This window comes from Alosa pseudoharengus, unplaced genomic scaffold (assembly GCF_046254945.1).
Source record: "Alosa pseudoharengus isolate Yale_2024_CS ecotype anadromous, Long Island Sound unplaced genomic scaffold, YU_APseudo_1.1 YU_APseudo_1.1_scf_16, whole genome shotgun sequence".
NCBI classification, from domain to species: domain Eukaryota; kingdom Metazoa; phylum Chordata; class Actinopteri; order Clupeiformes; family Clupeidae; genus Alosa; species Alosa pseudoharengus.
In genome coordinates, this window is record NW_027468630.1 from 12,015,641 (window position 1) to 12,043,443 (window position 27,803).

The 27,803-nt window shown below is 41.5% G+C and overlaps 3 protein-coding genes across 6 annotated transcripts; all 3 read left to right on the forward strand.

Annotated features, from left to right (window-relative positions):
- The first annotated feature begins 594 nt into the window (after positions 1-594).
- Positions 595-10,640, forward strand: cars1 (cysteinyl-tRNA synthetase 1). 2 transcript variants are annotated; one of them, XM_076287040.1, is made up of 22 exons: positions 595-655; positions 2,667-2,758; positions 2,919-3,007; positions 3,363-3,459; positions 3,606-3,704; positions 3,927-4,076; positions 4,504-4,644; positions 4,915-5,003; positions 5,101-5,222; positions 5,767-5,879; positions 6,016-6,144; positions 6,258-6,387; positions 6,515-6,618; positions 6,744-6,841; positions 7,075-7,264; positions 7,564-7,632; positions 7,719-7,800; positions 7,911-7,991; positions 8,398-8,465; positions 9,466-9,525; positions 9,771-9,854; positions 10,088-10,640. In XM_076287040.1, exons 1-22 carry the CDS (start codon positions 634-636, stop codon positions 10,214-10,216), a joined length of 2,238 nt encoding a protein of 745 aa, XP_076143155.1. In that variant the 5' UTR covers positions 595-633; the 3' UTR covers positions 10,217-10,640. The 2 variants fall into 2 exon arrangements, with proteins under 2 accessions (XP_076143155.1, XP_076143157.1); XM_076287042.1 differs by lacking the exon at positions 595-655 and adding an exon at positions 1,545-1,875.
- A 322-nt stretch (positions 10,641-10,962) lies between these two features.
- nap1l4b (nucleosome assembly protein 1-like 4b) lies at positions 10,963-22,138 on the forward strand. 2 transcript variants are annotated; one of them, XM_076287044.1, is made up of 15 exons: positions 10,963-11,041; positions 12,561-12,611; positions 13,118-13,214; positions 13,646-13,787; positions 16,027-16,110; positions 16,705-16,836; positions 16,942-17,013; positions 17,379-17,518; positions 17,764-17,909; positions 18,957-18,976; positions 19,102-19,221; positions 19,325-19,360; positions 19,466-19,522; positions 19,934-19,965; positions 20,841-22,138. In XM_076287044.1, the coding sequence occupies exons 2-14, from the start codon at positions 12,584-12,586 to the stop codon at positions 19,937-19,939; spliced, it is 1,080 nt and encodes a 359-aa protein (XP_076143159.1). In that variant the 5' UTR covers positions 10,963-11,041; positions 12,561-12,583; the 3' UTR covers positions 19,940-19,965; positions 20,841-22,138. The 2 variants fall into 2 exon arrangements, with proteins under 2 accessions (XP_076143159.1, XP_076143158.1); XM_076287043.1 differs by lacking the exon at positions 19,934-19,965.
- A 4,558-nt stretch (positions 22,139-26,696) lies between these two features.
- On the forward strand, positions 26,697-27,772 carry LOC143125516 (pleckstrin homology-like domain family A member 2). 2 transcript variants are annotated; one of them, XM_076287058.1, is made up of 2 exons: positions 26,697-27,240; positions 27,436-27,772. In XM_076287058.1, exon 1 carries the CDS (start codon positions 26,783-26,785, stop codon positions 27,203-27,205), a length of 423 nt encoding a protein of 140 aa, XP_076143173.1. In that variant the 5' UTR covers positions 26,697-26,782; the 3' UTR covers positions 27,206-27,240; positions 27,436-27,772. The 2 variants fall into 2 exon arrangements, with proteins under 2 accessions (XP_076143173.1, XP_076143172.1); XM_076287057.1 differs by having other exon boundaries at positions 27,441-27,772.
- The last annotated feature ends 31 nt before the right edge of the window (positions 27,773-27,803 follow it).

Here is a 27,803-nt window from a genome sequence, read left to right on the forward strand (position 1 = left end):
GGTGGGGCTGATGGGATGCAGAAAAGTCAGATAGGCCTACAAGATTCCAACAGCCAAACAAATACCCCATTTATAGTTCATGTCAGGATTCAATCATGAAAAAGTGCATGTGAAGTTTAGTTTTATACACAATTTTCCATCAGATGGCTTCCAGGTGCGTCTATTGTAAACAGGATTAGGAACTCAACTGAGTTCAATTTGTTCATGTCTCATGCTCCATAGGCTACTCTTCGGAGGATGCACAGTAGGCTATACAGTTCTGGCTTCCAGTCTTGTGGGAAAAGTCGTCTAGATGTTCTGTGCTGATTGCAAATGTCACACAGCATTCTTTGAGAATATGATTTAAGAATTATCTATAAATAAAATACTTATTAATTTAAGGTTGTCCAGTTTTTGTCATATGTGTAGTTTTGTAAGTTATGCTATGTTATTTTTTGCTGTAATAGGATCAATTCAGTATTATGTCAAAAAAGTGAAAAGTGGACATGAATCATTACATTTGTGGCTGACCTCACAGTATATCCGACCTTACCAAAATGGTGCTCAGAACGGTTCACAGTAATCAGATGCGAGAAGACACGCCTCCTCTTCCGGACACGTTATTGTTGCATCAGATATCCAGCACTGACAGAAATGGCAAGCTCAGGAGAGCAAGGTAAGAAGATAATAAAACATTTTATTTCCCTATCCAAACGAGGAGAGCGTAAGAAGGCATGCCACATTGCTACAATACAAAATATATGTTTTGTTCAATCTGTGGATGGAAAACCTGTTTGGAAATTACGTTTGACCCATCAAAAAATGGCTAATAATGCCTCCCAGCTAACATAACATTTTGCATTATCAATGTGTAATAAAGACGGAAGATAATACACTAGCCTGACATATAACAAGCAAAACAAATGTTCCAGGTATGATGGTTGAGTCCTGATTAGATTGCTAGCTAACGTTGATGTTAATGGTAATGTTGTTCAGCTTAGAAACATATGTATCGTATCGTATCTGGTTTTACACTGTTTTCTGGTAACCTTTGTTTTGGAGTGAGTGTAGGCTCAGGTTATGTTGCACGTCCCAGTAGCGCAGTAGCCCGTTCTAGGCATTCGTATATTTATCAACTATAGTATGTATTTGAATCTGCCTCAACTGACAGAATAATAAACTGATTCTTGGTAACTCATTATCCACATGGTAGCCTACACACTCCACTATTGTTAATGTCTGATTTTAAGTAATCCCGGTAGACGTAGTAGAACTGCTAACCTTATTTCTCGGGTCAGTTTTCCTTTCAGTTTTGAAATGACTTCTAATGAGAGCCAGCGCCCCTTCATACACATTTAGTCTTCGAATATTGTAAGATTTGGTCCTTTATGAACATACGAGTCCTGGTATTGTCGCCCTTAAGAGGGAGATAGATAGATATACTTTATTATTTCAAGAATTATTTTATTTAATTCAAGAATTTCTCCTAAGGGTCAATAAAGGTGAGGGGCATATGACATCTACCATTACTTGACTGTTCGCCTGCGTACACATCAAGTCAGCATCACCCATCCCTCGGCGTGCTAGCCCACCAGACCCACAAGAATGTTTGCAGATGCACCGTCTGTACGTGTTTGTGTGTGTGCCCTCTTGTCTCCACAGCCTTTGATTATGGCTTCCTGCTGGGCATAAGGGAGGAGGCCCGCAGGGCACAGGCGCTGAACGAGTACCTGAGCACTCGCAGTTACCTGGCCGGCTTTTGTCCATCTCCAGCCGACGCTGAAGCCTTTGTGCTTCTGGGCAAGCCCCCACTCTCAAAGCATGTTCACGCCCTGCGCTGGTACAGGCATATAGAGGCCCTTCAGCAGGGCCCCCAGGCCCCCCCAGAACTCTGCAGTGAGTAGACAGGCCCTGAGGTCAGGCCAGGCCAGGCCAGGCTACAGGCTCTGTGTGTACAGTAGTGAGTGCATGTAGTATGCTGCCAAAAAGTGACATAGAGATAAGAGTAAATATGCTATGCATTTATTATACAAACCTTATGCCCTCAATTTGATTGGGCAATTGTCTTTAGAGCATGCACACTGCTAGACAATGAATTGAGTCCCCCCCCCCGTTGAGTGTGAAATAGTGGTTTCAATAAACTGACTCAGAGTAGTAGAGGCTGGGCCTTTTGTTTTGTCTTTGTTTAGCCTGCTAGATCCATCCACATTATTTCACTATAATTTTGCCATTATCTCGCGGTACCTTTTGTCTGTGTGTGTTTGTGTCTGTGTGTGTCTATGTCTGTGTGTGTGTGTGTCTATGTCTGTGTGTGTGTATGTGTGTGTGTGTGTGTGTGTGTGTGTGTGTGTTTGTTTGTGCGTGAGCGCATGTGTGCATTTGTGTGTGTGAATAAATGAATGTATCAGTGTGTTGTGGTCTCCATAAGCAGATGTTTGCAAGTTGATGTGCACGTGGTGGCTTTGTCTATGAGATTGCACCATTTCCACTTCAAACTGATTTCTACCAACAGGTGTACCTGCACGGGATTATTCCCACAGGTTACCTTTGTCACCCACGCATAGATGGAGCATGAACGTACAGAGTAGCCACTCTAATCCCTAGCATAATCACTTTCTCTCTGCTGCTAATGCAGCCTGGGCCCAGGAGGGATAATGAGCTCACAAAACCCACCATTTGTCTTTCAGCGAAGGGGAAGCGAGTCCAGCCTCCTTGGTCTCCTCCCGAAGGGAGTGAACCATCCAAGCTCAAGCTTTATAACAGCCTCACACGCAGCAAGGTGAGATCTTGGTGCAGCTGCGGAGCACTTTGGCTGTTGGCCTCTGGTTCGGTCTCAGTTTTGTAACAGCAAAATGCAAACCTGTTGTTAGGTGACTGTTCTCTCTCATTCTCTCATTATGATGTGTAGTGCATGATTATTGTATTTTTGTATATTGCAGGAAGTGTTTGTGCCCCAGAATGGAAACAAGGTATCATGGTATTGTTGTGGACCGACGGTTTATGATGCCTCACACATGGGCCATGCCAGGTAATGATGCTACGGAGCTCTGCAGCCTGACGGCGTGTTATTGACTAGTTGCACTAGCGTAGTGACGAACCACTGCAAACCAGTTTCCTGTTTGGTTTGCCCACTGTAAGACAGAAATGGAATTTCGTCACTACGCTAATGTAACTGGTCAATACACCCAGTAGGGCCAGTCCGTCTGCAGACAACAAGCCACTCTGTACTTTTCTGCATGTTAACCTGCAATGCAGCATTCCCAAGACAATTAAGGTTGCCATCAGGAAACATGCCATCAGGAAACATGCCATGTTGATTGGCATCATGTCCTGACTGTGGTGTTGTGTGACGTCACTACATTCCTTGCCTTCTTATTCCCCAGATCCTACATATCCTTTGATATCCTACGAAGAATATTGAAGGACTATTTCAAATATGATGTATTCTATGCCATGAACATCACAGATATAGATGACAAGGTGAGAGAAGTTGAAGATGAGTTTTCTCTTCCCCACTACATGTGTATGGGTTGCATCATGTATGTGGTTAAAAACCTGAATTACCTGTGTAAGAATTTGTGCGTGCTGCTTATATTCTCTCACCATAGACTCTGCTTGTTTACTAGATCATCAAGAGAGCCAGACAGAACTACCTTTTGGAGCAGTACAAAGAGAAGAAACCTGTGGCTGCCCAGATCCTGAAGGATGTCCTCACAGCCAGGGAGGTGAGGAAGGAGGAGTGCTCTCTTCACTAGCGCACACTAAACGTGTCCCTGATATTGGTGATATTGGTTTACCACTCTGTCTCATCAGTGACCTCAGTGGTGTTTTTTTTAATTGTGTAAACAGGTTTATAGGCAGCTCAGTGCCAAAGAAAATGACTGTGGTTAAGTTGATTGTCGTTGGTCTTGTTGTGGTTTTGTGACGTTGTTGTCATGTTTGCGCAGCCGTTCAAGACGAAGCTGGCTGAAACAACAGACCCGGATAAAAAGCAGATGCTGGAGAGGCTGGACTCGGCTGTGACCGCTGCCCTGGCTCCTCTGCAGGAGGCAGTGAAGAGTGGAGCCTCCGACGCCAGCGTCCAGAGCCAGGCACAGGTGGGCCAGCGGATCTGGGACATAACTAAAGATAGCTTATTGGGCAAGGTCCCTTATAACACTAGTTTACCATGTTTACATGGACATATTTTTTTCTAATCAGAATAGAAGTGTCCATGTAAACGTGGCTACTGATACATTCCACCACAGCCAACCCCTGTTTCCATTGATACCATTATAATTTACTTGGTTTCAAGTGACCATGCGCCAAGGGTGATACTTGTTTCAGCAATGTGTATTTGAAGGAAAACTTTGAAGGCAAAGACATATTTTCCTACATTACACTTACTCATTACTATAGTTAAAGCAGAAATGATCCTAATGCTTATCTGTGTGTATGTATAATGCTTATCTTATCTTTGTGTATTTTGTATCACACGCATGTAGATGGTTTGTTTATTCTTCCATTCATTTTCCATTGTAAAAGGTTTTGCTAGAAGAGGCCAAAGATCTCCTCTCTGACTGGCTGGACACTCAGTTCGGCAGTCAGGTCACAGAGAACTCCATCTTCTCACTTTTGCCCAAATACTGGGAGGGAGAATACCACAAGGATATGGATGCCCTCAATGTGAGTGCTATTTATGAACTCCAGTACTCAAGTCATGAGACAAAATAGGGTGTGCTGCATTTGAATGGGTTAGTAGACTGAATAAGTTAGTAGGTCTGAGGAAGAGGTTAGTAGGTCTGAGGCTAAACCAGGGCAATTCACTTTGCTATACACTGTATAGTATACAGCCCAGCATCACAAGGGTGTGAGGCTTTTTTTTGTATGATGGTTGTATTTATATATGTATATTTGTCACCAACTCCACAAATCTTTTCTGATCTTCACTTGAAGGTTCTTCCATCAGATGTACTCACACGGGTCAGCGAGTATGTGCCAGAGATTGTAGACTTTGTGAAGAAAGTTGTAGGCAACGGCTATGGGTAAGAGCTAAGTCACACTTTAATATCAATGTCCTCCATTTTCTCGTGTATGTATATTTGTTCAGCCAGGCCAATCACCATTTGCTTCCATTTGCAGATATGAGTCCAATGGTTCTGTGTATTTTGACACGGCAAAGTTTGACAGCAACCCCAAACATTCCTATGCCAAACTGGTGCCTGAGGCAGTTGGCGACCAGAAGGCTCTTCAGGAGGGTGAAGGTAAGATACCAGGAAGGATGGGCAGGGGGATGCTGTTTTTCACTATGTCTTGTCGCACTATTGTATTGGTAAGAAGAGAGAAACACAAGTCATTGATTGCCTAGGCAGTCGTGGCCTACTGGTTGGCGCTTCGGACTTGTAACCGGAGGGTTACCGGTTCGAACCCCAACCAGTAGGCACGGCTAAAGTGCCCTTGAGCAAGGCACCTAACCCCTCACTGCTCCCCGAGCGCCGCTGTTGTTGTAGGCAGCTCACTGCGCCGGGATTAGTGTGTGCTTCACCTCACTGTGTGTTCACTGTTTGCTGAGTGTGTTTCACAAATTCACGGATTGGGATAAATGCAGAGACCAAATTTCCCTCACGGGATCAAAAGAGTATATATATTTATACTTATACTTAGATCTTTGGAAGCTGCATTTATCTTTTCATTTTTCAGTTTATAAATTCATATGGTCTTACTGTAAGTGTTTTGAGCTGGTTTTTCTTTCTTTCTGAGCTGGTAAATTGGTCTGACTGAGCGTGCTGTGTCTCTTCTGTTCTGTAGGAGACCTGAGCATCTCTGCGGATCGACTCGGTGAGAAGCGTTCCCCTAATGACTTTGCCCTCTGGAAGGCCTCCAAGCCTGGGGAGCCCTCCTGGGATTCCCCTTGGGGAAAGGTGAACTTTCAACACAACACACACACACCCACATGCACACACACTTCATTTTAAGCTTGCCAAGGAAAGTTATGCTAAACTTTGTTTTCAGGGAAGCTGCACTGATGTTTTAAATAACTCACTTGGTTTGCTGTAGGGGCGGCCAGGCTGGCACATTGAGTGTTCAGCGATGGCAGGATCTATTTTGGGAGAGTCAATGGATATCCATGGTGGAGGATTTGATCTTCGGTTCCCCCATCATGACAATGAGTTGGCACAATCTGAGGTAGATGCAGTTTATGATGATGAACCTTTCACCCAAGCCAGCCAATGTCATGTTATTGTCACTGTTTCATTTTGTTATGTATATTGACAGTTGTTTGAATTGCATCTTCACAGGCCTTCTTTGAAAATGACCACTGGGTTCGCTACTTTTTGCACACTGGCCACCTTACCATTGCAGGCTGCAAAATGTCAAAGTCTTTAAAAAACTTCATCACTATTAAAGATGCATTGGCTAAAAATTCAGGTAATTTGCATGTAAAGCAAAACCTCAGTGAATCTTGTCTTGTGTTGTTTCCATTTGAATCCTGGTCATGTGAGATGAGTTCCTGTGCAGATGATGTAATGACATGTTCCCGCTCATTGCCCTCTAGCACGACAGCTTCGTCTGGCCTTCCTCATGCACTCCTGGAAGGACACACTGGACTACTCCAGCAACACTATGGAGTCCGCCATTCAGTATGAGAAGTTCATGAACGTGAGTTATGAACACATTGGATATCTTAAACCTAAAGAAACAATATATCTGACCTGTATTAAAGCAATTTTTTTGTTTGTAAACACATTTAAGATGAGCTGTTTGTTTTTGGTGTCTGCCTTCAGGAGTTCTTCCTGAATGTGAAGGACATCCTTAGGAGCCCCACTGACATCACAGGCCAGTTTGAGAAATGGGAGGCTGCAGAGATTGAACTCAACAATGGGTGAGAAACTTCAGAGAATATACATACTACATGTAGTAATGGTTCACAACATACTGTGTCATTATAACTATATTTTGAAACATGAAATCTTTACAGTAGAAAATACCAAATAGTTACATTAATAACTTCTTATAGTCGTTGCCTTTATGGTGTGATGGTTGCTTGTGGGGATTAACCATTCAGCGGTCCTGTCCTGTCCTGTCCTGTCCTGTCCTGTCCTGTGCTGTCTGTAGTCTCTATGAGCGGAGAGCAGCGGTGCACGAGGCCCTGTGTGACAACATCGACACGCGGACAGCTATGGAGGAGATGAGGTCTCTGGTTAGCCAGAGCAACACCTACATCGCCAGCAGGAAGAGCTCCAAGCTGCTTCCCAACCGCATGCTGCTCCAGAGCATCGCTGTCTACCTGACAGACATGCTCAGGGTGAGAGCGAGAGCCCTAACAGCGGTGATACATGGGTCAACTTTCTGAGCAGTGTTGCACAATCACGATTGATTCCAAAGGTTTTCATTTGACGATAACTAATGATTGAACTTCTCCCAATAAAACATTGTTGCCTAATATCAAAGAATAAGTGCCAACAACTCTCAGTAAAACTGCCCATAAAGTTGCCCTGTATATTGTTACTATCAAAATACATGGCATAAACCATGGTTGCCAAGTATAATTCCTTCCAGCATGCATCTCTGAGCATTTTTACCTTGATTTGCACCCCTCTGTAGATATTTGGTGCTATTGAGGGATCTGAGACCATTGGTTTCCCTGTTGGAGGAAGTGGCCAGAGTGCTGATGTAAGTGCACACACTATATATACCAGTCATGCTTTGGAATTGTGACATAGTATGTTGCATCACTCTGATGGTGTGTATCCTTGCAGTTGGAAAGCACTGTGATGCCATATCTCAAAGTCCTGTCAGACTTCAGGGAAGGAGTGAGGAAAATTGCACGGGAGCAGAAAGGTAAATGAGATTGGTTGACACTGCCTGGAAATCCTTTGTCTCTAAACTAATGTGTCAAACAAACAACCCTGTTCAGCTGACTGACTGACATGTGCTCTGTTCTGCCCCAGTGACTGAGGTGCTGCAGTTGTGCGATGTGGTGCGTGATGACACTCTGCCTGAACTTGGCGTCCGCTTTGAGGACCACGAAGGTAATTGTGTGTTTGCTCACACTGCTCACCCAGTCATTCACAACGCTCCAGATGCCTGCATCCCTGAGCTGCACAGGGTCCAGCGTCGGACAGTTTGCTCAGATTACTGACATGAAGCGTGACGTCCACAAAGGACTGTGGGAAAAGTGCTGACGCATGCTGGGCTTCCTTTGTCCTTTATCTCTCAGTGGCTCTGCACCTAGTAAAATTAATGGACTTACAGACATACAGTATGACCTGGCCAGTAGAGTATTAGCACGAGATTGCATCACATTGCCAAATCTTTTAGCTAGAAAATTTATATGCACAAATGGATGAAACGCGTGGTGAAATACACATCCTTCTTTTCTTTTCATATTTCTCTCTGCTAAATTTGGGACTCTGGGATTTCTTTGGTTTTTCATAGGACTTCCTACCGTTGTCAAGCTGGTTGATCGGGAAACCCTGATGAAGGAGAAGGAGGAGAAGAAAAGGGTAAGTGCCCAGGCAGGCACCTCTGAGTTTTCCCCTTCAAACACAGAACTCATTCAAAGCCAATCTGCATGGGGTTTGACAGTAGCTGTCCATCAGCACTGAATTATCTATTCCTTCTCGTAAGACGATCAGCCTTCCTCTCAATGGAAAATGTGCCTTAACATCTCAGGCATGCTCAAGGATGCAGAGACAAGAAAAGCATGAAAAGACCTAGACACAAGTCATAAAAAATGTATCTGAGCCTGTCAATATGAATGGCGGGCTTAAGAATATATTGTGAGGCTCGTGTTGCACATGCCAATTGTTGGGCCTGTTTTGAGTTACTCCTAGCAAAGTCTTTGTGAACACCCTTTGGCTCAGGTGGGTTTAGGTCATCAGGCCACTTTGAAATGCTTTAAACCCAGCAGATGCTTAGCACATGGTGGAACCGTTTCCTGACTTCTGAGAATTACACCCTAGTCATTCATCTTGTGTTCCTGGATAGCTTGTTATCGACTCCTCTTTCAGTCTGAGGGAGAATTTCACATGGCTAGCAAAAGGCTGGGGGAATAGAAAGTTGCATGTACTGTATGTGGCTCTGACTTGTTAGAACAATAGTTTATCTCCACAGACAATGATTTGGTGTGAGGTCAAAGGTTTTCATTTTTACTTTTGTAACCTGGGAAAATGTGGAGCTCTAACTAAGTCTAAATCAAAAATGTCCCTGAATGTTTTCATTTGCTACAGTTATGGAACCTACCTGAATTCATACTAACAAAGTCCAGTGAAATTGAGCCCTAGCATTATTAGAGCTATGCTTATTCTGAAGTTTGATTTGTGGTGTTGACGAATGCTTTTTGGGAAGTAATTTCCTGTGACAATCACGATTAATTTATGAAGCAGGACGTGATTCAGATGAGAATTTGAATCACAAACAGGCACCAGTCATTGGTAATTCAGTTTCATTCACTCTCCTCGCTCTGGTAAATGGCTTAACAATGGTATTCTGTTCATTTTTCAGATGGAGGAGGAAAAGCGGAAGAAAAAGGAGGAGGCAGCTAAAAGGAAACAGGAACAGGAGGTGAGTGGATGAGAGGCGCTGTACATGCATTTGGATTCATTTGTTATAACAATACTTGCATGACATGTTTGTGTTGTGGTGGATAATGCATTATCACAGATTAATACACATAAGTGGATTAGTAAAAAATCTATTTAGTTTCAGTTCCACGATCATTCCATCGAGTTGTAGAAAGTAGAATGTAAGCATATTTGTAGGAATGATTTCTCAACAATTGTGTTTTTCTGTGTTTTCCCCCCACATAGATGGCTAAACTGGCCAAGATGAAGACTCCTCCCAGTGAGATGTTCCGCACTGAAACAGACAAATTCTCCGCATTTGATGACACTGTACGTTTTCAAACTCAAATTTGATTTATTTACGTTTGATCCATGAAAGATTGTGTAGCAAACATTTCTCATTTTTGTGTGAATATTATGTTTGCAGCAAAATTTTACGAGATAAATATCATTCATTATCATTAATAAGTAGCTGTATGTTATTATGTTATTTTCTTCTTGCCTTCCTCTTTATTGCAGGTTTCTTATGACTAATGTAATTTCACGCTGTTTCCCCACACTAGGGTTTCCCCACACATGACGCAGAGGGCAAGGAGCTGAGCAAGGGACAAACCAAGAAACTACGCAAACTTTATGAGGCACAAGAAAAATTACATCAAGAATATCTTCAGACGAGTCAGAATGGCAACTGAGGATCCTGGGAGATTGAGTCCGTCTGGCCCAACCCTGCAATCCGCCCATTCTGTGTCCTTTCTATGTCCTGGTGCACTTCTAAAATTGAGGCCAGCAGGATGCCTGTAATCTGTGTGTCCTTGGACTGATACTGGGCTTTATATTTTCCACGTGGCTGGGACATGACTGACAAGTGATTCAACTTACTGTGGTGTTAACAATTGTAAGGAGAGGACATCAACGTGGGTTGACCAAGTGAATGGAAACATGATAGAACATACTTCTTAAGATATAAGGCTGTATTGAATGCCCTCTTTACAGTCAATTTGTGTTCCCATACAGCTTGCAGGTTTACCATAATGGTTAAATAAATATTGAAAAATATTTCCAACAAATGTTTATAAGGACATGAAACACAAATAATAAAATACATTCTTTCAATAATTTTGAATGACTCATTATTTTAAACCTATTAGCTCTTCTCCTAGTTGCCCACCTCCCTTTTAAATTAAAGTGCAATAGAATTGATGTTGATGACACTAAAATAAAAGCAGGAATCTGACAGACACTTTAACTTTCTACTTCCTTGACAATTTCTTTTTCAAGTAACTATAATACTCTGTATCTAGAGTTTATTGCAATAAAGAGAGAGATATAATAACATTATATTATTGTTCATATTGCTTTATGACATTTAGCAACAGATCCAAGCACTGTGCTGTGAGCTTTTAGATTTTGGTGCTCAAATGTAGATTTTTCCTGACCAATGAGGTTTAACTTCACTGCTTAGTGGGCCGCTTCATTGAGGCTTCGAGCGTGAAGTCACAAAAACAGCTCAAACCAAGGTAAGGATCGGAACTTGGGGAACAAAGATTGTAAAATTGCAAATGTATCGTTATTTGCTGCACACTGCTAGTTCTTTCTTAATGCGCATACTAATGCGAAATGTGTACCCTAACTACAACCTGTAAATTTGCTGCGTGCAATGGTGTTGGTCATTTTGTAAGCTTACTGGCGCGGGCTAATGTTCGCGTTCGAGATGGAACGAATCAAGCTAGCAAAGCAGTTACTTTTGGCTTTTAACAGAGTTTGGGGCTTATTTTGAAGGACAAGTATTATTGCTATTGTCTACCCTATATATTGCATTGTTAACTGCATGGACACTAAAGCCAACACTTTATAATACCTGCAAATGTTAGAAGAGCTAGATTGCTAGGTTAGCTTGAAATGCTGTCAGCTGTACTGCTGTCAGTGTTAGCTTGCCAGCTAGCTATGTCATGATTGCAGATAATATGTTTATATGCCACTTTAGCAGATCATTTAATACTCTTACGTTGGGTAGCTATCTGCTTGACGACTATCTGATGTATTTGTGAACTTGCTAACTCAGCCGGTGTATTTCTAGATTGTCCGCTTGAAAAGTGGCACCGCCCAATTTATTTTCTTATGGAGGCACGCAGTGAGCATTGTAGGTCCTAGCCTTTTGGGTAACTTATTGTAGCTATCTGTGCTAGATGGATAGTTCTAGCATGTTGGTTCTTGCTAACTAGCGAGTAATTAGCTAGCATTTGTTAGCTACATCCAATTGCTGTTTTTAAAAACTGTTCGTTGCTGCTGAATGGCACCTTCACGACTAATGTACACTATACCAGTGTATTCATAATATGTCGGTGTCTATGTTGTCGAAAATGTAACGTTGTCCTCTTTAAGCACAGAAATGACTACTCCAGCATTACTTTGCTTTAGCTAAGCTTGCATTGCGTCATTGACTGCGCATCATCGTAGTTTCGGCATGACTGATTCGAACGTGTTTGTATTTCAAAACAATACAAACCTGCAAACTTTAATTTGCACACCAAATAGCATGGTAACTATTTACAATATTTTGCAATCATCGATGACAGTTAGCTTCCAGAAACTAGCGGAATGAGCGTAAACAATGTGGGACTGTTGGACTTATAAGAGTGGCAAGTCAAGTTACATGCCCCATACAAATGATGATGGTAATGGAGCTTTAACGTTAACGTTAACCTTATAACTTCAGCCGAACGTAACTTGTCTGACTTGAGCTTCAAGTTGTTTAACTTGCTCAATTTGATGTTAAATAGTCACTGTCTTGGCTAGCTAGTATATTAAATCATATCATCTAGCAATCATATGTTACATTAGCCTAATTCAGTAATTGCAATATTTTCTTACAGCCCAAACTTTTTAGTTGCATCTCAAAAGTTATATTTATTTTGACTGATCTAAAGTCTCGAACGTTAACGTTTTTAAATACTTTATCCATAGTTCGATAGCAATTCTGACTTGTCATCATGACTTGCCATCACAGCGGTATGTGACACTACTCTGTTTTGATAGGAAACTGGAGCTGTGATTTTAAAATGGACGGAGACAAGGGTGAAGCCAAAGGTAAGCTATGGTATCGATATAATTGTACTGAAGGACTGATTTTATCTTTGCATTCAAAGCCAGGTACTCAAGTAGTTACCAATCTAAATGTAGTTATTGAATTATTAATTTGATGGCAATTATTTTTTATACCTAGCGTGGGTAATTAGATATGTATGCTGTTTAAGGACACTGAGCCCATTGAGACATATTGCCTTAACAGATCAGGTGTCACTGAAATTTTCATGAAGCGCAATTTTTCTTTGCCAAGACATGCCTGTGAAATTAAGAGTGGTGGTAAGAGTATCTACTTGTAAGCCACACGCATCTTGATAACACACTTGATCTTTTAAATGTAAGCAAGGGGCTCTGAACACATTTAATATTCTTTCCTTGAGAAAGTGGTGTCTGGCAGCTCTATTTCTGGTGTGTCACATTTATTTCTAACCCAATAGAAATGTGGTCATCAGCTATTCTGATGAATTACAGATTAATAATATTAGGTGTCCTATGTTTCTGTATTACAGGTAAAGTGGGTGATCAGGTGATGCAGAACCCTCAGGCCTTGGCAGCTCTTCAGGACAGACTGGACAGCATGCCACATGGCCCTTCCATAATGGAGACGTAAGTAATGTTTCTCTTAAGGCCCATTCACACCAAGAACGATAACTATAACCATAACGATAAAATCGTTCACACTGAACAACGATAAACAAAGTCTCTCCTTGTGTTAATGAATGTGCCGGTTAAAATTTGATGGGTTCTGATTGGCTATTAGCTTTTTATCGTTCTGAAAATCGCTCTGAAAGTGATCCCCAACAATATCGTTCTTCATGTCGTTATCGTTATAGTTTATGTGTGAACGTCGTCATTCATATTAACGAGAACGATATTTATTTATAGCTATCGTTATCGTTCTTGGTGTGAATGGGCCTTTATGGGTGAATTACAACCTTGCATGTCATATTCAGACAATAAAGCAGCTGTCTCAAGTCATTAGGTAAACTTGACCTGAGGTCACAATGAATATGTAGTACTCTGTTTTCATCTCTCAGTTTACCGAAGGCTGTGAAGAGAAGAGTCAACGCCTTAAAGAATCTTCAGGTGAAGAGTGCACACATAGAAGCCAAATTTTATGAAGAGGTTCACGAGTTGGAAAGAAAATATGCCGCCCTTTATCAGCCCCTATTTGACAAGGTAAGAAGGGTTTCTCAAGACTGAGTCAGTTTTGGGAACATAATGAAAGATGCTACATGGGGACTCGCTTTTGGAAACATTGACTTATGTTGTATTTGGGACTCACGTTTAGGAACATTTTGATTAATGCTGTGTCTGGGGTATTTGTTTATCATATTTTGTCTCTGCATAAGGTGTTAGTTGAGCTGTTCCCATGACCTGAAAATGAAAAAAAAAACCTCTCTCTCCCTCCCTCCCTTCCTTCCTCTGTCAAGTGTCAAGGTAGTTGATCACTTGGATCTCAGACATGGAGTGTGTTCATAAACTGACACTCTGAGCGTTCCGAGCACACTCTGGCACTTTGAACCTGTTCGTAAATTTGGAGTATTGTTGTAATTGTTTGTTTATTCAAAGTGTCGCGCATTCAGAGCACACTCTGGGTACTCCAGCAGAAGGGACAGAGTGGCAGAGTCACTCCAACTAAAAACAGTGGCAGAGCGTGTTATGAGGAAATAGGACTGATGCGGACATGGAATTATAGACCATATAATCAGTAGTTAAACCAGATCGGTCACGTGTTCACCTCAATTCAATCCGCTGTTAGTGTTAATGTCAATAGCCCTATTTACACGGCCTTATTTCCCGAAAATGTATGTACCTTTATCGCGTAACGCCTGTCCTTTTTAAACACACGAGGCGGAATGGCGGGTCGACTTGGCCCGCCAATTTTACCACCAAGCAGGGTAGACATAAAGGCGAAACAATTTATTCCGGCACCAGTGTAAATGCGTTAAAGGAAAATTCCGGTATTTAGCACTTTGAGTCCCTTTTCTGGTTTGTTTGGGATGAACTAGAGTGGTGAACACCGAAATTTTGACGATTGGTCCTGTCTCGACTTTTCTGACTCGTTTTGAATCGCCTTTACTGCTTCGGAGTGGCTGCCTACAGGCATGCATAAACATGTCCTTAAAACAACCCTTAACGTTCGTTTTTAAAAACTGTGCAACTCACCTTTAAGGCAGAATGGTGGGATTTTGATGATGCTACATATGTCCAACCCACCACAGGAGATTTAAAATCTGACTGATCAAAAGCAGCAATAGCAGAGACAGCACATTACGACAATCTTTAAATCCACAAAGCTTTCAGTCATTTAACACCTGAATGCAATCGGTTGCCATATAGGCTATCCTAAAATCCAGCGATAAAACAAAGCATGAACTCCTTGAGCGTCTGTCCTAGCCAGCTTTTACATTTTCACATTATAACTGCTGTTAGCCACATGACTTTAATCTAGAAGCTGGAAATTAGCAAACATAGCTTAATGTCACTGTTTAACAAACAAACTAGCATGCTATGCAGCTAAACAAGCAAACACAGCTAAATGTAATGACAATGAACTCTTACCTTTATGGTCTACAAGTTATCCATAGTTAGTCCACTGTTATTTCCGTCATGCATCCTTCTCAATATGAGATAGAGATAGCCTGGCCAAATTCTACTATCACATGTCTGACTAAATTCAACATTCTCTCCAGAAACACTTTGTTGTAGCCTATATAGCCTATGGACCTGGCCCAAAAATTGCGATAGCAGGCTTTACCCTTACAAACTGTCATAGTATAATTGGATATGCAGTTTCTGGCATCCATAAGAAAAGCATTTGTAGATGAATGGCCAACATAACTGTATCCTACATCTGACTCATCTTCGGGGAATAGCAACGTTCCTCTCCTTCACTAATGTGGCGCACAACTTTATTTTCATACAATAATGAATCGCCTACATGACGATTAAGCACATTGAATAGGCTTTCTGTTCATTGTATCACATTTTATTTTCAGCTGTCAAAAGTTATGGGGGTAAAATTAGTGGTGGCAAAATCCCCAGTTCAAAAAGTCATGCATAGTTTGTTCCCATGTGTTAGGCTACTCCTCACACCCAATGGTGCACGTCACGCTTCATTTTGCTATTTGGTCCTGCCTCCAGGCTCCTCAATTTGCCGGCTTGTATGTATACACTCGGGTACGAAGTACCAGGCTGGCAATGTTTCGCATCGTTTTTAGACACACGATGTGGCATAAAGATGTCTACTCTTCCCGTGAATGTTGTGCAATCTCAGTGTAAAAAACGACCAATATTGATCCATGAGAAACTGTTTGTTAATTCATAGGGAGATGAACTGCTGAGCGCTATTCCATTTTCATGCCAGGTTGCATGTACGAGTGCACCCATGGTGTTATTTTTGACTCTATTCCAGAGAAAAGAGGTGGTGTGTGGTGCCGTAGAGCCCACAGATGAGGAGTGCGAGTGGCAGAGTGACCATGAGGAGGAGGAGCTCTCTGTGAGTTGGCCCATGCGGAGGATTTCAATTCACTTTTGCATTTCAAATCAGTGTCTCTATAAACACAGCTGTAAAGGCCTTTGCACACCAAGTCTGCATTTTTGTATGTGTTTGTTAATATGTCAAATTAAGAACTCTGTACTAGGAAACCTCATTCACACGAAAAAGGTGTGAAAAATGCACAAAAGGTAGTCTGTTCTGCAAACTATTGGACAAAAGCTTCTGAGTTGATGAGTAAAAGTGACTGACACAAGATGAGGTTGTGCTTGTTTTTAAATGTGCGACAGTTTCATATGAAAAATACAGACTTGGTTTGCATAACCCCTAGATATAACCATACGGCAAAGTTCAGGTATCAGAAGACCTTTTTATTATTGATCACAAGGTGCATAACTGTCAACACATATTTGTGGCAGTAACCAGATATTATGGTTGTTTAAAACGGCATATTTCCATTTGGAAAATTCTGTAGTAGGTTAGATTAATATAACGTATTTGCTAGCGCAATGGCTGCTCAAAGTGCTTAGATAAAGAGTCTTTCAACAAAGAAACTAATAGAGAAAGATAAGAAGGCATTCTTATGCATGTCTCTAGGAGGAAATGAAGTCAAAAGCAACAATGGAGGAGAAGAAGGAAGGCGATACTGCAGAGGAGAATCCAAAGGGAATTCCCGAATTCTGGCTCACTATATTCAGAAGTGTCGACATGCTCAGTGACATGCTACAGGTGATTGTGGACAATGAAACATGACATGTTGGACAGTGGGTTCCAAGTCTTTTAGGTCGGTTTTTCTGATTACTAACCTGAATTTCTTAACTCTGTTTCCAACAGGAGCATGATGAGCCTATATTGAAACACCTACAAGATATTAAAGTTCTCTTTTCCGAGCCTAATCAGCCAATGGTAAGGCAATGCTAAGGTATTTTTTTGTTTGTATGTAGTGGCATAATGAGATATTGTAGGAAGTTAAAATTCAGATAAAAATAGTGCACTGATTTAATTGATGTTACTAGATTCAATGTACTATTGAAATAAGCTGGCCCAGTGCCTAATGAAATTTCAGTGTTTTTTTGTTCAGGCCTTTGTTTGATTTTCTGTCAATTACTTGTCTTTTTCTTACTTTTATTCTCTTTATAACACCGGTAATGTCTCATAGGTGTTTCAAAATGGATTTTGTAAAGTGCTTTGCAAGTAAATAGTTGTTTATGAAAAGTACTATATCTCTAAACTCGCCTTTCCTTGTTTATGTTTTGTCTGTCCGTCATCAGAGCTTCACGTTGGAGTTTCACTTTGAGTCCAACAATTACTTCAACAACACTGTTCTCACTAAAAAGTACAAGATGAAGTCTGAGCCAGATGTTGAAGACCCCTTCTCCTTTGAAGGACCTGAGATAATTGATTGTGAAGGGTGAGTTTGCAGGCAGTTATTATAAAATTACCTCAACAACTCCAGTAAAGACTAGAGGCTTGGATGTCTGCTCCTGTTTAAGTAGAACATGTTGTTCAAAAGATTGAATAATTGTTCATCATTCAGTAGATTAAGTAATTGAAGCAGGATGCAATTTTCAGTTTGTTGATCCAATGGAATTATGTTTACCTTTTGGTCTTGTTTGTACCACTACAAATCTGCACATTCCTTTCTTGCTTTAACAGCTGCGAAATCGACTGGAAGAAAGGCAAGGATGTGACGGTGAAAACCATCAAGAAGAAGCAGAAGCATAAGGGGAGAGGGACCGTGAGGACGGTCACCAAACAAGTGCCCAACGACTCCTTTTTCAACTTCTTCAACCCCATCAAAGGTAGCCCACCACACTCAAGAGCACAGCCCAAGAATTAAACATAGAAATTAGTTGGTCTGCCCCCCCCCCCCCCCCTAATGTTAGGAATATCTGATCAATGTGATTGGTAAGGCTGGACCAATGATTTTCAAACGAAGTGCCAGTCACGATGCAAGTGTTACAAACATTTCCTAATCGAGAGTTACCAGCCTCTATTCACTCTGTGAATGAGTTTGGGTTTTTCCAGGCTAGTGTGTTCCTACTCTAGAACACAAACCTGCATAGTGCATATCCTGGATGACCGGTGGGAATGACATGCATTGCTCTGCCGTTCACTCAAGCAGTAAGCCCCGAGAGGCCGTAGGTTACGCTTATTTTAGAACAGCTAAGGGGCGTTGTTAGGCTTATTGAGTGGCTTATTGCTTTTCTAAAACGGTTATTATATACTGTATATCTGGGAAGATTTCATAAAATAAAGGCACAGCAACAAGTAACGATTTGTTCATAGATAATCATTCTTCCACCAAGAAATATATTTCTTTTATCTGATTGCCAAGCAACGTCGAGACGCAGCTACTTTAACTTTTGTATCAAGTTATGGTAGCGAAGTAATATAGAACGAAATGCGGTCAAGGTGTATGTTTATGCTGGATTTTACAACGACATCAAACACGATTCAGCCAATCACAATCAAGGACTGGAACTATCAGTTTTAGAAATGACCATATACCATCAAAATGAATTTCAAGATGTTACCAAAGCCTAGTTGCCTGATAAAAGCATACCTCAAAAAGTGGTGCAGTATTGCTTTAAGCTTGTCCTCTTAGCAGTTGATCAGTAGCACCAGTAGATGGCAGCAGTAGCATGGTATTGCCAGAGCTGTACATGGGCTCTCCTCAGAGAGAACTCCTCAGGAAGCTTGTGGTGTTTTGAAAGTTATATTTGTCTTTATATTGTCAATGAGAACATGTTTATGTGGATTTTCCCATTCAGAAACATATATTAGTTGGTAGCCTTAGCATTTTTTTGTCTTAACCTAAATTCTTTTTTTCCCCTCTCTTTTTACAGTTTCGTCAGATGGAGAGTTGGTAAGTCAGTTAAAGTTAATCATGTCTCTAATCGTTTGCCAATTCTGCTGTGGTGGAGCAGTTGTGATTCATTAATTCGTGGCTGCAGCAGATGGTGTGTTGATGTAATATGTGTGTCTTTGCAGGATGAGGACTCGGAGTTCACTCTTGCGACAGATTTTGAGATTGGCCACTTCTTCCGGGAGCGGATAGTTCCCCGAGCTGTGCTTTATTTCACAGGGGAGGCACTGGAGGACGATGAGAGTGTAGGGTCATCTCAAATACTCAATGTCTCGTTTTTTTGTGCCATCTCTAAAACCCTTTATGTTTTCACTGATCTAACGTGTTTGTTTTTGCGTTGACCTTCAGTTTGAGGAAGAGGAACTGGATGAAGGGGAGGAAGAGGTAAGAGATAAGAATGAAAGGGCTTTAAGTCATTTGGACAAATGGTTGTTTGATACCATCTGTTTTGTTGGTGTGGTGAGGTGACGTTTCTCTCTATGTGAATAGGATCAGGATGACGATGCTGATGAAGACGATGATGAGGAGGGAGAGAGCGATACCAAGGTCAGTTCAATACTGCACGCATTATAATGATGTGTAGGAAAAATGGCCAGTGGGCCATTGTGGGTACAGGATTTGAACTTAAGTGGAGAGGCCAAATGTGGAGTATCTGATGGTCATTTATCATCTGTTATGCATAAAGTATACATTTAAATTTTCCAGACCACACGTCTCAGACAAAACAACCTTTGCATTTCTGTCCTGTTCATTAAATTTAGCCCATACAAACGTTAAAATGTCCTTTGTTTGAATGGCTGACTCCCCAGGTTATGTGAACTCAACTGAGTTGTGTAGTTTGAATGGCTGACACCCCAGTTTCTGTGAACTCTGAGTTGTGTAGTTTGATGTGTGTGTGTGTGTGTGTGTACTGACGGGTCCCTGTGTGTTCCCTTCTTCCCCCTTCCCCTGTTACAGGCATAACTCATTCTCACCTCATGCATTTCTAGGTAAGGGGGAAATGACATGGGCGCACTCCAGCCTCCTTCCTGTCCCTAGGTCCACCCTAGTCCATTCACTCTGTCTGTCTGTCTTTCTTTGGACTTACAGCTCTCTCTCTCTCTCTCTCTCTCTCTCTCTCTCTCTCTCTCTCTCTCTCTCTCTCTCTCTCTCTCTCTCTCTCTCTCTCTCTCCCCCCTTTCTGTAGACCTTGGTAGATCCACCCCTATTGCCATTCTAACTAGTATTTGTGTCTTCTGAACTTGCTCCCTAGTTTCTTACTAGCAAATTAACAACTGAAAGGGCTCCTTAGTGTTGCTTTGTCACCTTCACCCCTGAAAGCCATACAGTAGTCATTCATTTAGGACCATTACCTAACTAGTAGATATTAGAAGATTATATTTCAACTTCTATAGAATGCCCTCAGTTACTGATGGCAGTTCTCCTCAGAGGAGAGCATAAGGGGGCAAGATCTAGGATGCCCTGTGTTTTGGTGGTGGCACCCCTCCTAGGTGTGATGCTCTAGACTCTGTGTGTGTGTGTTCACTCCGCTGCACTGGCCTCTCTCATCGGGGCATTTTCTGTATTTCTTTGTATTGCTGCTTTCTTGTCTACACAGCATATCTAACCCGTGTGCATACTACAGCTCTCGTGTCACAACAAAACAAACCAAAACAAAGACCCCAAGTAGCCCTGCGGTCTTTAACTTTTCTCTTTGTCCCTCTCCTCTCCCTTTCCGACTCTTCCGTCTGCGTGTCATTTCCTCCCACCTGTTGTCTTCTTACACTCGTCTCCCTCTCTCTCTCCCTCTCTCTCTCTCTGTCCATGTGTGTTGTCCTTCATCTGGTCTCTATGTGTTGTTCGTCCCCCTGTCTCTGTTGCTCAGGGTGGGGACCCCCAGCCTGCCGAGTGCAAGCAGCAGTAACGTGAGGAGCGGCGCGGACATCTCCACCTTCCAGGCCCAAATCCACATGAATTAACATAAGCTGGACTGGGCTCTGTAGACCACGTATAGCCACCACCACTCTGCAGAGTGCCTGCCTGGTCTGCAGTCCCAATGCAATACACAACACAAATGTGGACAAGAGATATAAACAAAAGTTGAATTTTTTTTTTTTTTTTTTAATAATGCATGACTTGTCTATGCGCCCCTAAACTCAGAAAATAAGAAAAAAAAAGTCAGATAGTGTTAATGAAATTGTAAATATAATTGCTAATGGGGAAAGGGGAAGGGATAGGGTCAGGCCATTGTGTTCTGTAAACGAGGGTTGAAATGAGAGCTAGGAGCAAACGTCTGGTCACATTTTGCAAGTGTCACGTTGAGTTGTTTTTTCTTCATTTGTTTTTGTCTTTGTTTTTTAGTTTTTTTTTTTTTATATCTTGATATCTTTTTTTTCTCCTAAATCTGACGCCACATTCCAGATTGCCCTTTTAAAAAAAACGTATGCTCCAACACAGCCCAGTCAAGTGAGCAGTTCCGTGTTGACTTGATATCATAGGTTACTCAGGGTTTTATATGCCAAGAAACAGAGGGTGAGCACCCAATGTGAAACTGTGGACATGACACCCACTTAAATGTTTTTTTTCTTTTTTTTTCTCCCCTGTTCAGAAATATTTGAAACTCTAGTTTCACTTGTAAGGTTATTTATATGAAAGTTCCTTGTTTTTTTTTTTTAATGGTTTGGACCTATTCTACATAATTCAGTCTCATGAAGCTTGGTGGAGCCCAGAGAGAGAGTGTATACTTTGTGTACCATACCCTGTGGACACATAGCCCTTATAGAACTTTAACAACAGTGCTCTTGTTCGACAACCCAAGCGCTTACTAAAGAATTAAACATGTATATTGCCAAATGGAGTCAAGTGGTGTCTCTGTTTTACCCTAACCTATGGTATGGTATGCCTTTGTCCTATTCTGTGACCTCACCTGTTCCCCCTGAAGTGTTTCCAGAAATTGTTTTTTTTTTATGTCTTGAGGTGAAGTCTCTTTGTGGCTGTTTGTAAATCACGGTCCTCTCTACCTCAAAGTTTGACCTCTCTTCAAAACTCTCATCCTCAACTATGTGATGAATACTAGAGGCTCACTCCATAGACATTGTTTAACATTATGTGTTGAAAAAGCCTCTGGTGGCTTTGCTGCAGGAACAGCTGTTAGTTGCAATAAAAGTAGATCTAGTCACTGTCCAGCTCTCTCTTTGTGCTGTAAGGAAGATTGTATTTTGTGCCTTTGAATAGAAACACTTCATGACTCATCCTGCGGAGTATCACTCCATTTTGTTGGAATTGTATGCTGTAGGATATTTCTCTACAGATTTGATTACACGTGGGCTAGTTGACAAGTAATAAAAGAATTCAGTGTTTCTTAATCACAATATATTGTATGGCACATTCAAGCAGTATGACACTGACATTGTCTTATTTGTGAGCTGGTGAGATACAACTACTTGTGTATTTCTCTGCAAGTGTTCAAAAAATACAACCCCATTTCCCAAAAAGGTTGGGACGCTGTGTAAAATGTACAGAAAAATGCAGTTTACAAATTATAAATATTATTAATAGAGAATAGTCCAAAGACAGCTTATTGTTGCTGAAATATAAATGTTACTGTTTTTTTGTGGATAATATACGTTCAGTTTGATGCCAGCACGTCTAAAAGAAGTTGGAACGGTCATGTTTGCCACTGAGTTGCTTCACCTCGTAACAGCAGTCTGTAAATGTTTGGAGGAGGAAACCAGTTGTAGGAGTTTTGAGAATATAATGTGAATTCTTGCCTGGTTAAGATACCAGCTGCTCACCAGTCTGGGATTTTCTTATTTATTTATTTTGTTCATTCCATGATGCACCCAGTGGGACAGATATGAACTACAGGCTGGCCATTTTAGCACTTGGACTCCTAGATAGATGGATAGATACTTTTATGTATAACTACTTATACTTATATGTACTGTATATTTAGATAATTATATGGAGCCATACTGTTGTAATATCTATAGTTTTCCTGAAATTTTGAATATGTTTACCGAAAAAGATGTCTGGATGGAAGCATGTTATTCAAAACCTGTGTATACTGTATCAGTCAGCATTAATTGTGCTTTTCCAGATGTGCAAGCTACCCATGCCAAAGGCACTAATGCACCCCCATACCATCATGCTGGCTTTTGAACTGTGCACTTAGGCCTATAAGTTGGATGGCCCATCTCGAGGATGTAAAGTCCTATGATTTCCAAACAGGATTACACGTTTTGGTGTAACCACAGGACCGTTTCTACTTAATTTTTAGTCCATCTTCAATGAGGTTTGGCCCAGATTTCTGGATTATATCTAAATATGGTTCCTTTGCATGGTAGTGTTTTAACCAGCGTTTGTGGATGAAGCTTCAAACTGTTCATAGATAGTGGTATTAGAAGATTTCCTGTGCCCATATAATATTATATTGGATAGTAGGCTATATCCAATATTATTTTTCAGCATGTCCCTTGAGATTTCTCTGGATAATTTTGGGGGATTTGTACTTTTAATAAGACATTCTTTGAGATATGTTGCTGGCATTAAATTCCAAATGAGCGTATATTTTTCATGAAAAAGTCAAATTAGTCAGCGGGGTTGACTAAAACGCGGTTGCAGAATGCCATTAAACCATTCAGGGCCCAAGTGTGCTGCCATCCCTTCTGTCCGTAGGCAGAGGCCCTTCTCCCTGCCCATCTGAGACCGGAGGAAGAATTTAACAGCTGATGATCAGCCTCTGCAGTGATGATACCTAATGCTGGCGAAATCTCCCACACACGCAGGCTCCATTATTCACAGTGATGACTATTGGCACTATTTTTATGATGTAGTTTGATGTGTTGAGTTGTGACTTGTCATATCACGAACAACGGGTCCTAATCTGTTGCTATGCTATTGTGTTGTCTTTGGAAGTCACACGCGCACGACCAATCGCTGGTGTGAAATAGCATTTGCAAGGCCTTCTATTGCGAGATCAAGCTATTGTTTACTCCAGTTCTCAATTACACCACTCTCTTGAACAAGCATAATATAACTTACTGGCATGTATGTAAATTCTGTAAGCAGTTATCCATGACCCCATTTTTTTTTTTTTTTTTTAACTGTCACCCCATTGGCCTTGTCCTCACAGGGCCATGCCCCCAGCCCTCTCTATGTGCCACCTGCTTTTGTTCCCACGGTTCACTGGGCCCGACTCGAATAGTGGAGGCTTATCTGAACAATGCCATAAATACCTGGCATGGCCCATCACAAGGGCATTTACTGGGATGCCATGCGTGTGGGTGGCGTGGCGTGCATTTGAAAACTGAGAGCCCGTGACTGGGGGGCCCCCATGAAAACGAGACCCTCTCTGTGGGCTATGTTTAGGTGCATAACAATGGTGGCTCCCAGAGGGTATGTTCTTGTTAAAGGAAGCCTGTTGCAATGCAGCAGGGCACCATGGCCAGATTAGAGGGGCCATCTTATTGACACCCAGGGCTTGCCAAGATTACACATCTGTTTGTTACCATAAACATTTGTGAGCGGTCTGTCGGATCTTTAAGTATCTCAGTAAGCTTGACCCCGACCTTTATTCCTTGACGCATTTGGAAGGGGGTGATTAACATTATTAAGAACTGACTGATTTGACTACACGGTTATAGATGAAGTGTCTCATCTTCTCACTTAAAATACACTCCTTCGTACAGATGTCTATGGCTAGTTGTGAAAGATGTGCTTCACACCCTTGTTTAATCTGTGAGTTGAGGTGAACAGTAATGTGAACTCTTAGATTTATTATACACATGACAACAGTCCTACACAGAACTCATCAGTTTTCATTAATAAACTCTACATTCCTCCACATAACCCTGACCATCCATGTAGAGAAGTGAGACAGAATATGGATGATCAGACAAAATAAAGGTTTTACATTTGTTTCGTATATAGCCTACAGTACTTTCAGTTTTGCTTTTTTGAGAAGGATATTGCCATGTTGGGATCTCACCGTAAGATTGTCACACATTGTTTGATGACCTTGGTGACCAAATTGCTCCACTCCTTATTTGCAAACAGCCTTACCCACTGACTCACATCCAGGTACACACACCGATGTTTGACTGCCGTGACTCCTCTGATTTTCTCTGTCGTGTCATGCCAAGGCACCCTAATTTCATGTCTATTTTGCACAATGAGTGGGTCTGGTACAACGAGGTCCAGGTCAGGTCCTCTATTTCTCCCCTGGCCTCTATTTGTTGCTTGCTGCCAGTGCTGTGGCAGTGAAGAGCTCTAACATTTCCAAGTGCTGTTCCTCTGATAAGGTTCATGTCACCGAGTCTCAGCACCAAAATACAGACACACACACACACACTCACTCACAAACACACACACACACATGAAAAGTGAGTGTTGAGAATGGGTTGTAGTGAGGGTTGGAATCAGGAGCAAACGGCTCCACAGGGCACTGTGGCTACCTCAGGAAAGATGTCTTGTTTACAAAATGTAGAAAGATGTCTTGTTTGCAAAATGTAGAAAGATCAAACTATCAGCAGTATCTGAAATAATCCAATATTAGTAGACCTTAAATTAAATCACTGAACATTTTCATTGAACACAGATCATTTCGAGTTAATTTGCACTCAAAAACAAATGTGTTGAAAACAGCACAACTTGTGTTGTTTTTAACACATCTCTGTGTGGGACAACACATTTGTTTTAAGAGTGTGGTAGCAGACTGGGAACACTGTCATATGCAGTAAATAGCATCTTGAACACTTGAAGGTGTGCAGCCAGGCAATATTGTACCATGTTTAAAAGGACAGATCTTATAAAAATATAATTATGACCGCCGCGCAGCGTTTTTCGTTTTGATCTGTAGCCCCCCCGCTTGACTGGACCCCCCGAAAGGAGGGTAGGGCAGACACAGTTTTCTGTGAATATCTCGAAAACCGTAGGGTTTAGGAGGACCATTTTTTTTTTGTATGTTTGCCTCCAGGGGTCATGTTAACCCATTTCATGTGCACAAACAGATACACACACACACACATACATTCACAGTAATCATACGTATGACACATACTCACACAGTAGACATATGTAAGCTTGCATGCACAGGCACATACGCAGGCACACACACAAGCACGCACACACACACACTCACACACACACACACCCACACACATAACATAAACATAACACAAACAATCAAGAATTTCTCAGAATTATGAACAGGCAAGATGGAGGTGGGGTTGTATAAAATGAATTTTACATGTGAAATCTATGAACTAATCATGTTTTGGTACTTGTTGTCTAGCAGATACCAGTGAGAATTGAGTGTGGATAATGCAATTTAGTGAGACAGTTAGAATCATATAGGCCTTTCAGCGTGATTTCTTTTTGTGGAAAAAATGTGCTGGACTGGGCGGCGGTCATATTTTGTACCGCTCTGCGGTACATCTAGTTCAATAAGGATTTCACTAAATTCTTTCAGAAGTATACTTTTTGGGCATGCCATTTTTAGGCTAAATAAATAGTAATATTCTTGCTTATATTGTATAATAAATGTAAGTACTAAGTTACCACAGACCAATCACTTGCCATTAAACAGCCCATACTTACACTTCCATGCTTCTTGGTTTCACTGCTCAGAAACCCAACCTACTCGTACATTCCATCCTGCGTGACGTCAGCTGGGAAGGGTGCGAGTCACTTGCTATAAAAAGTTACTGCTGCGACTTCCATTCATAGCCAACACTTGGACTACACGCGGCAAACAGGCGAGCAGTCTAGAGGCACGCGCTCTGCTTTTCTGACACATTAAATAGGCGACATAACTGATTTAAAACAATGAAAATGTCTGCTGCCGAGACTACCAGCTCGATGGTTTTGAAAGAGGGAGAGTTGGAGAAAAGAAGCGACAATCTGCTTCAGTTTTGGAAAAGAAAGACGTGCGTCTTAACGCCAGACAGTCTGAGCATATACCCTGACGCTCAGAAGAAATCCAAAGGGAAAGAGTTGAAACTTCAGGCGATTAAGAAAGTTGACTGTGTGGAGAGGACAGGGAAGTTCGTCTACTTTACCATCGTCACCACTGACAACAAAGAGATAGACTTCAGATGCATGGACGAGGATGGATGTTGGAATGCTGTGATCACCATGGCACTTATCGACTTCCAAAACCGAAAAGCCATTCAGGACTTCAAGTCACGACAAGAATCAGATAATGCATCTCCAGGGCATCAAGACAGACACATGGCGAGAGCTCCATAAGCAACCACTAAACGACAGTTCACAGTTTTTCAGCGGTGAGTTTATTTACATTAATCTGATCCCCAGTTCACTCCGCATATTGCGCTGTTCTTCTGTGTCCTGATAAGGAGACGCGCGCTTCAGCGTGCGCCGAACAAACTTTCAATTTCAATTTAATTTCAAGTTCAAATGAGAAATGTTATTGAAACAAGTTTGCAAAGTTAGTAACTGACAAATTTCCATGTGTCCAGTACAGACCATGAAGACAGTCGTTGGACCAAAGGAAGGACTATTGAAGGACTGAGGGACAGAAGCTGTTGTTTCAGACTCGAAAGAGAACTTGCTACAGTCCGCTGGCATGGAACATAGCCCGAAGACTATTGTATGGACTGAGGAAAGAAGGGGCTGAGTTCCATACACGTTTACAAATGCAAGACATATTTAATGAAAGAATGCTTTCGTGCACATATGTATGTATTTATTAATTCATGAAAACACATGAACATGTCAAACATTACATTTTAATGTTTTAATTTATTTCGTATTTCAAAATATTTATTTTAATAAATGACTTTTCTATAAAACCAAGCACGACTTACTGATTTGTTTTGTAAAATGC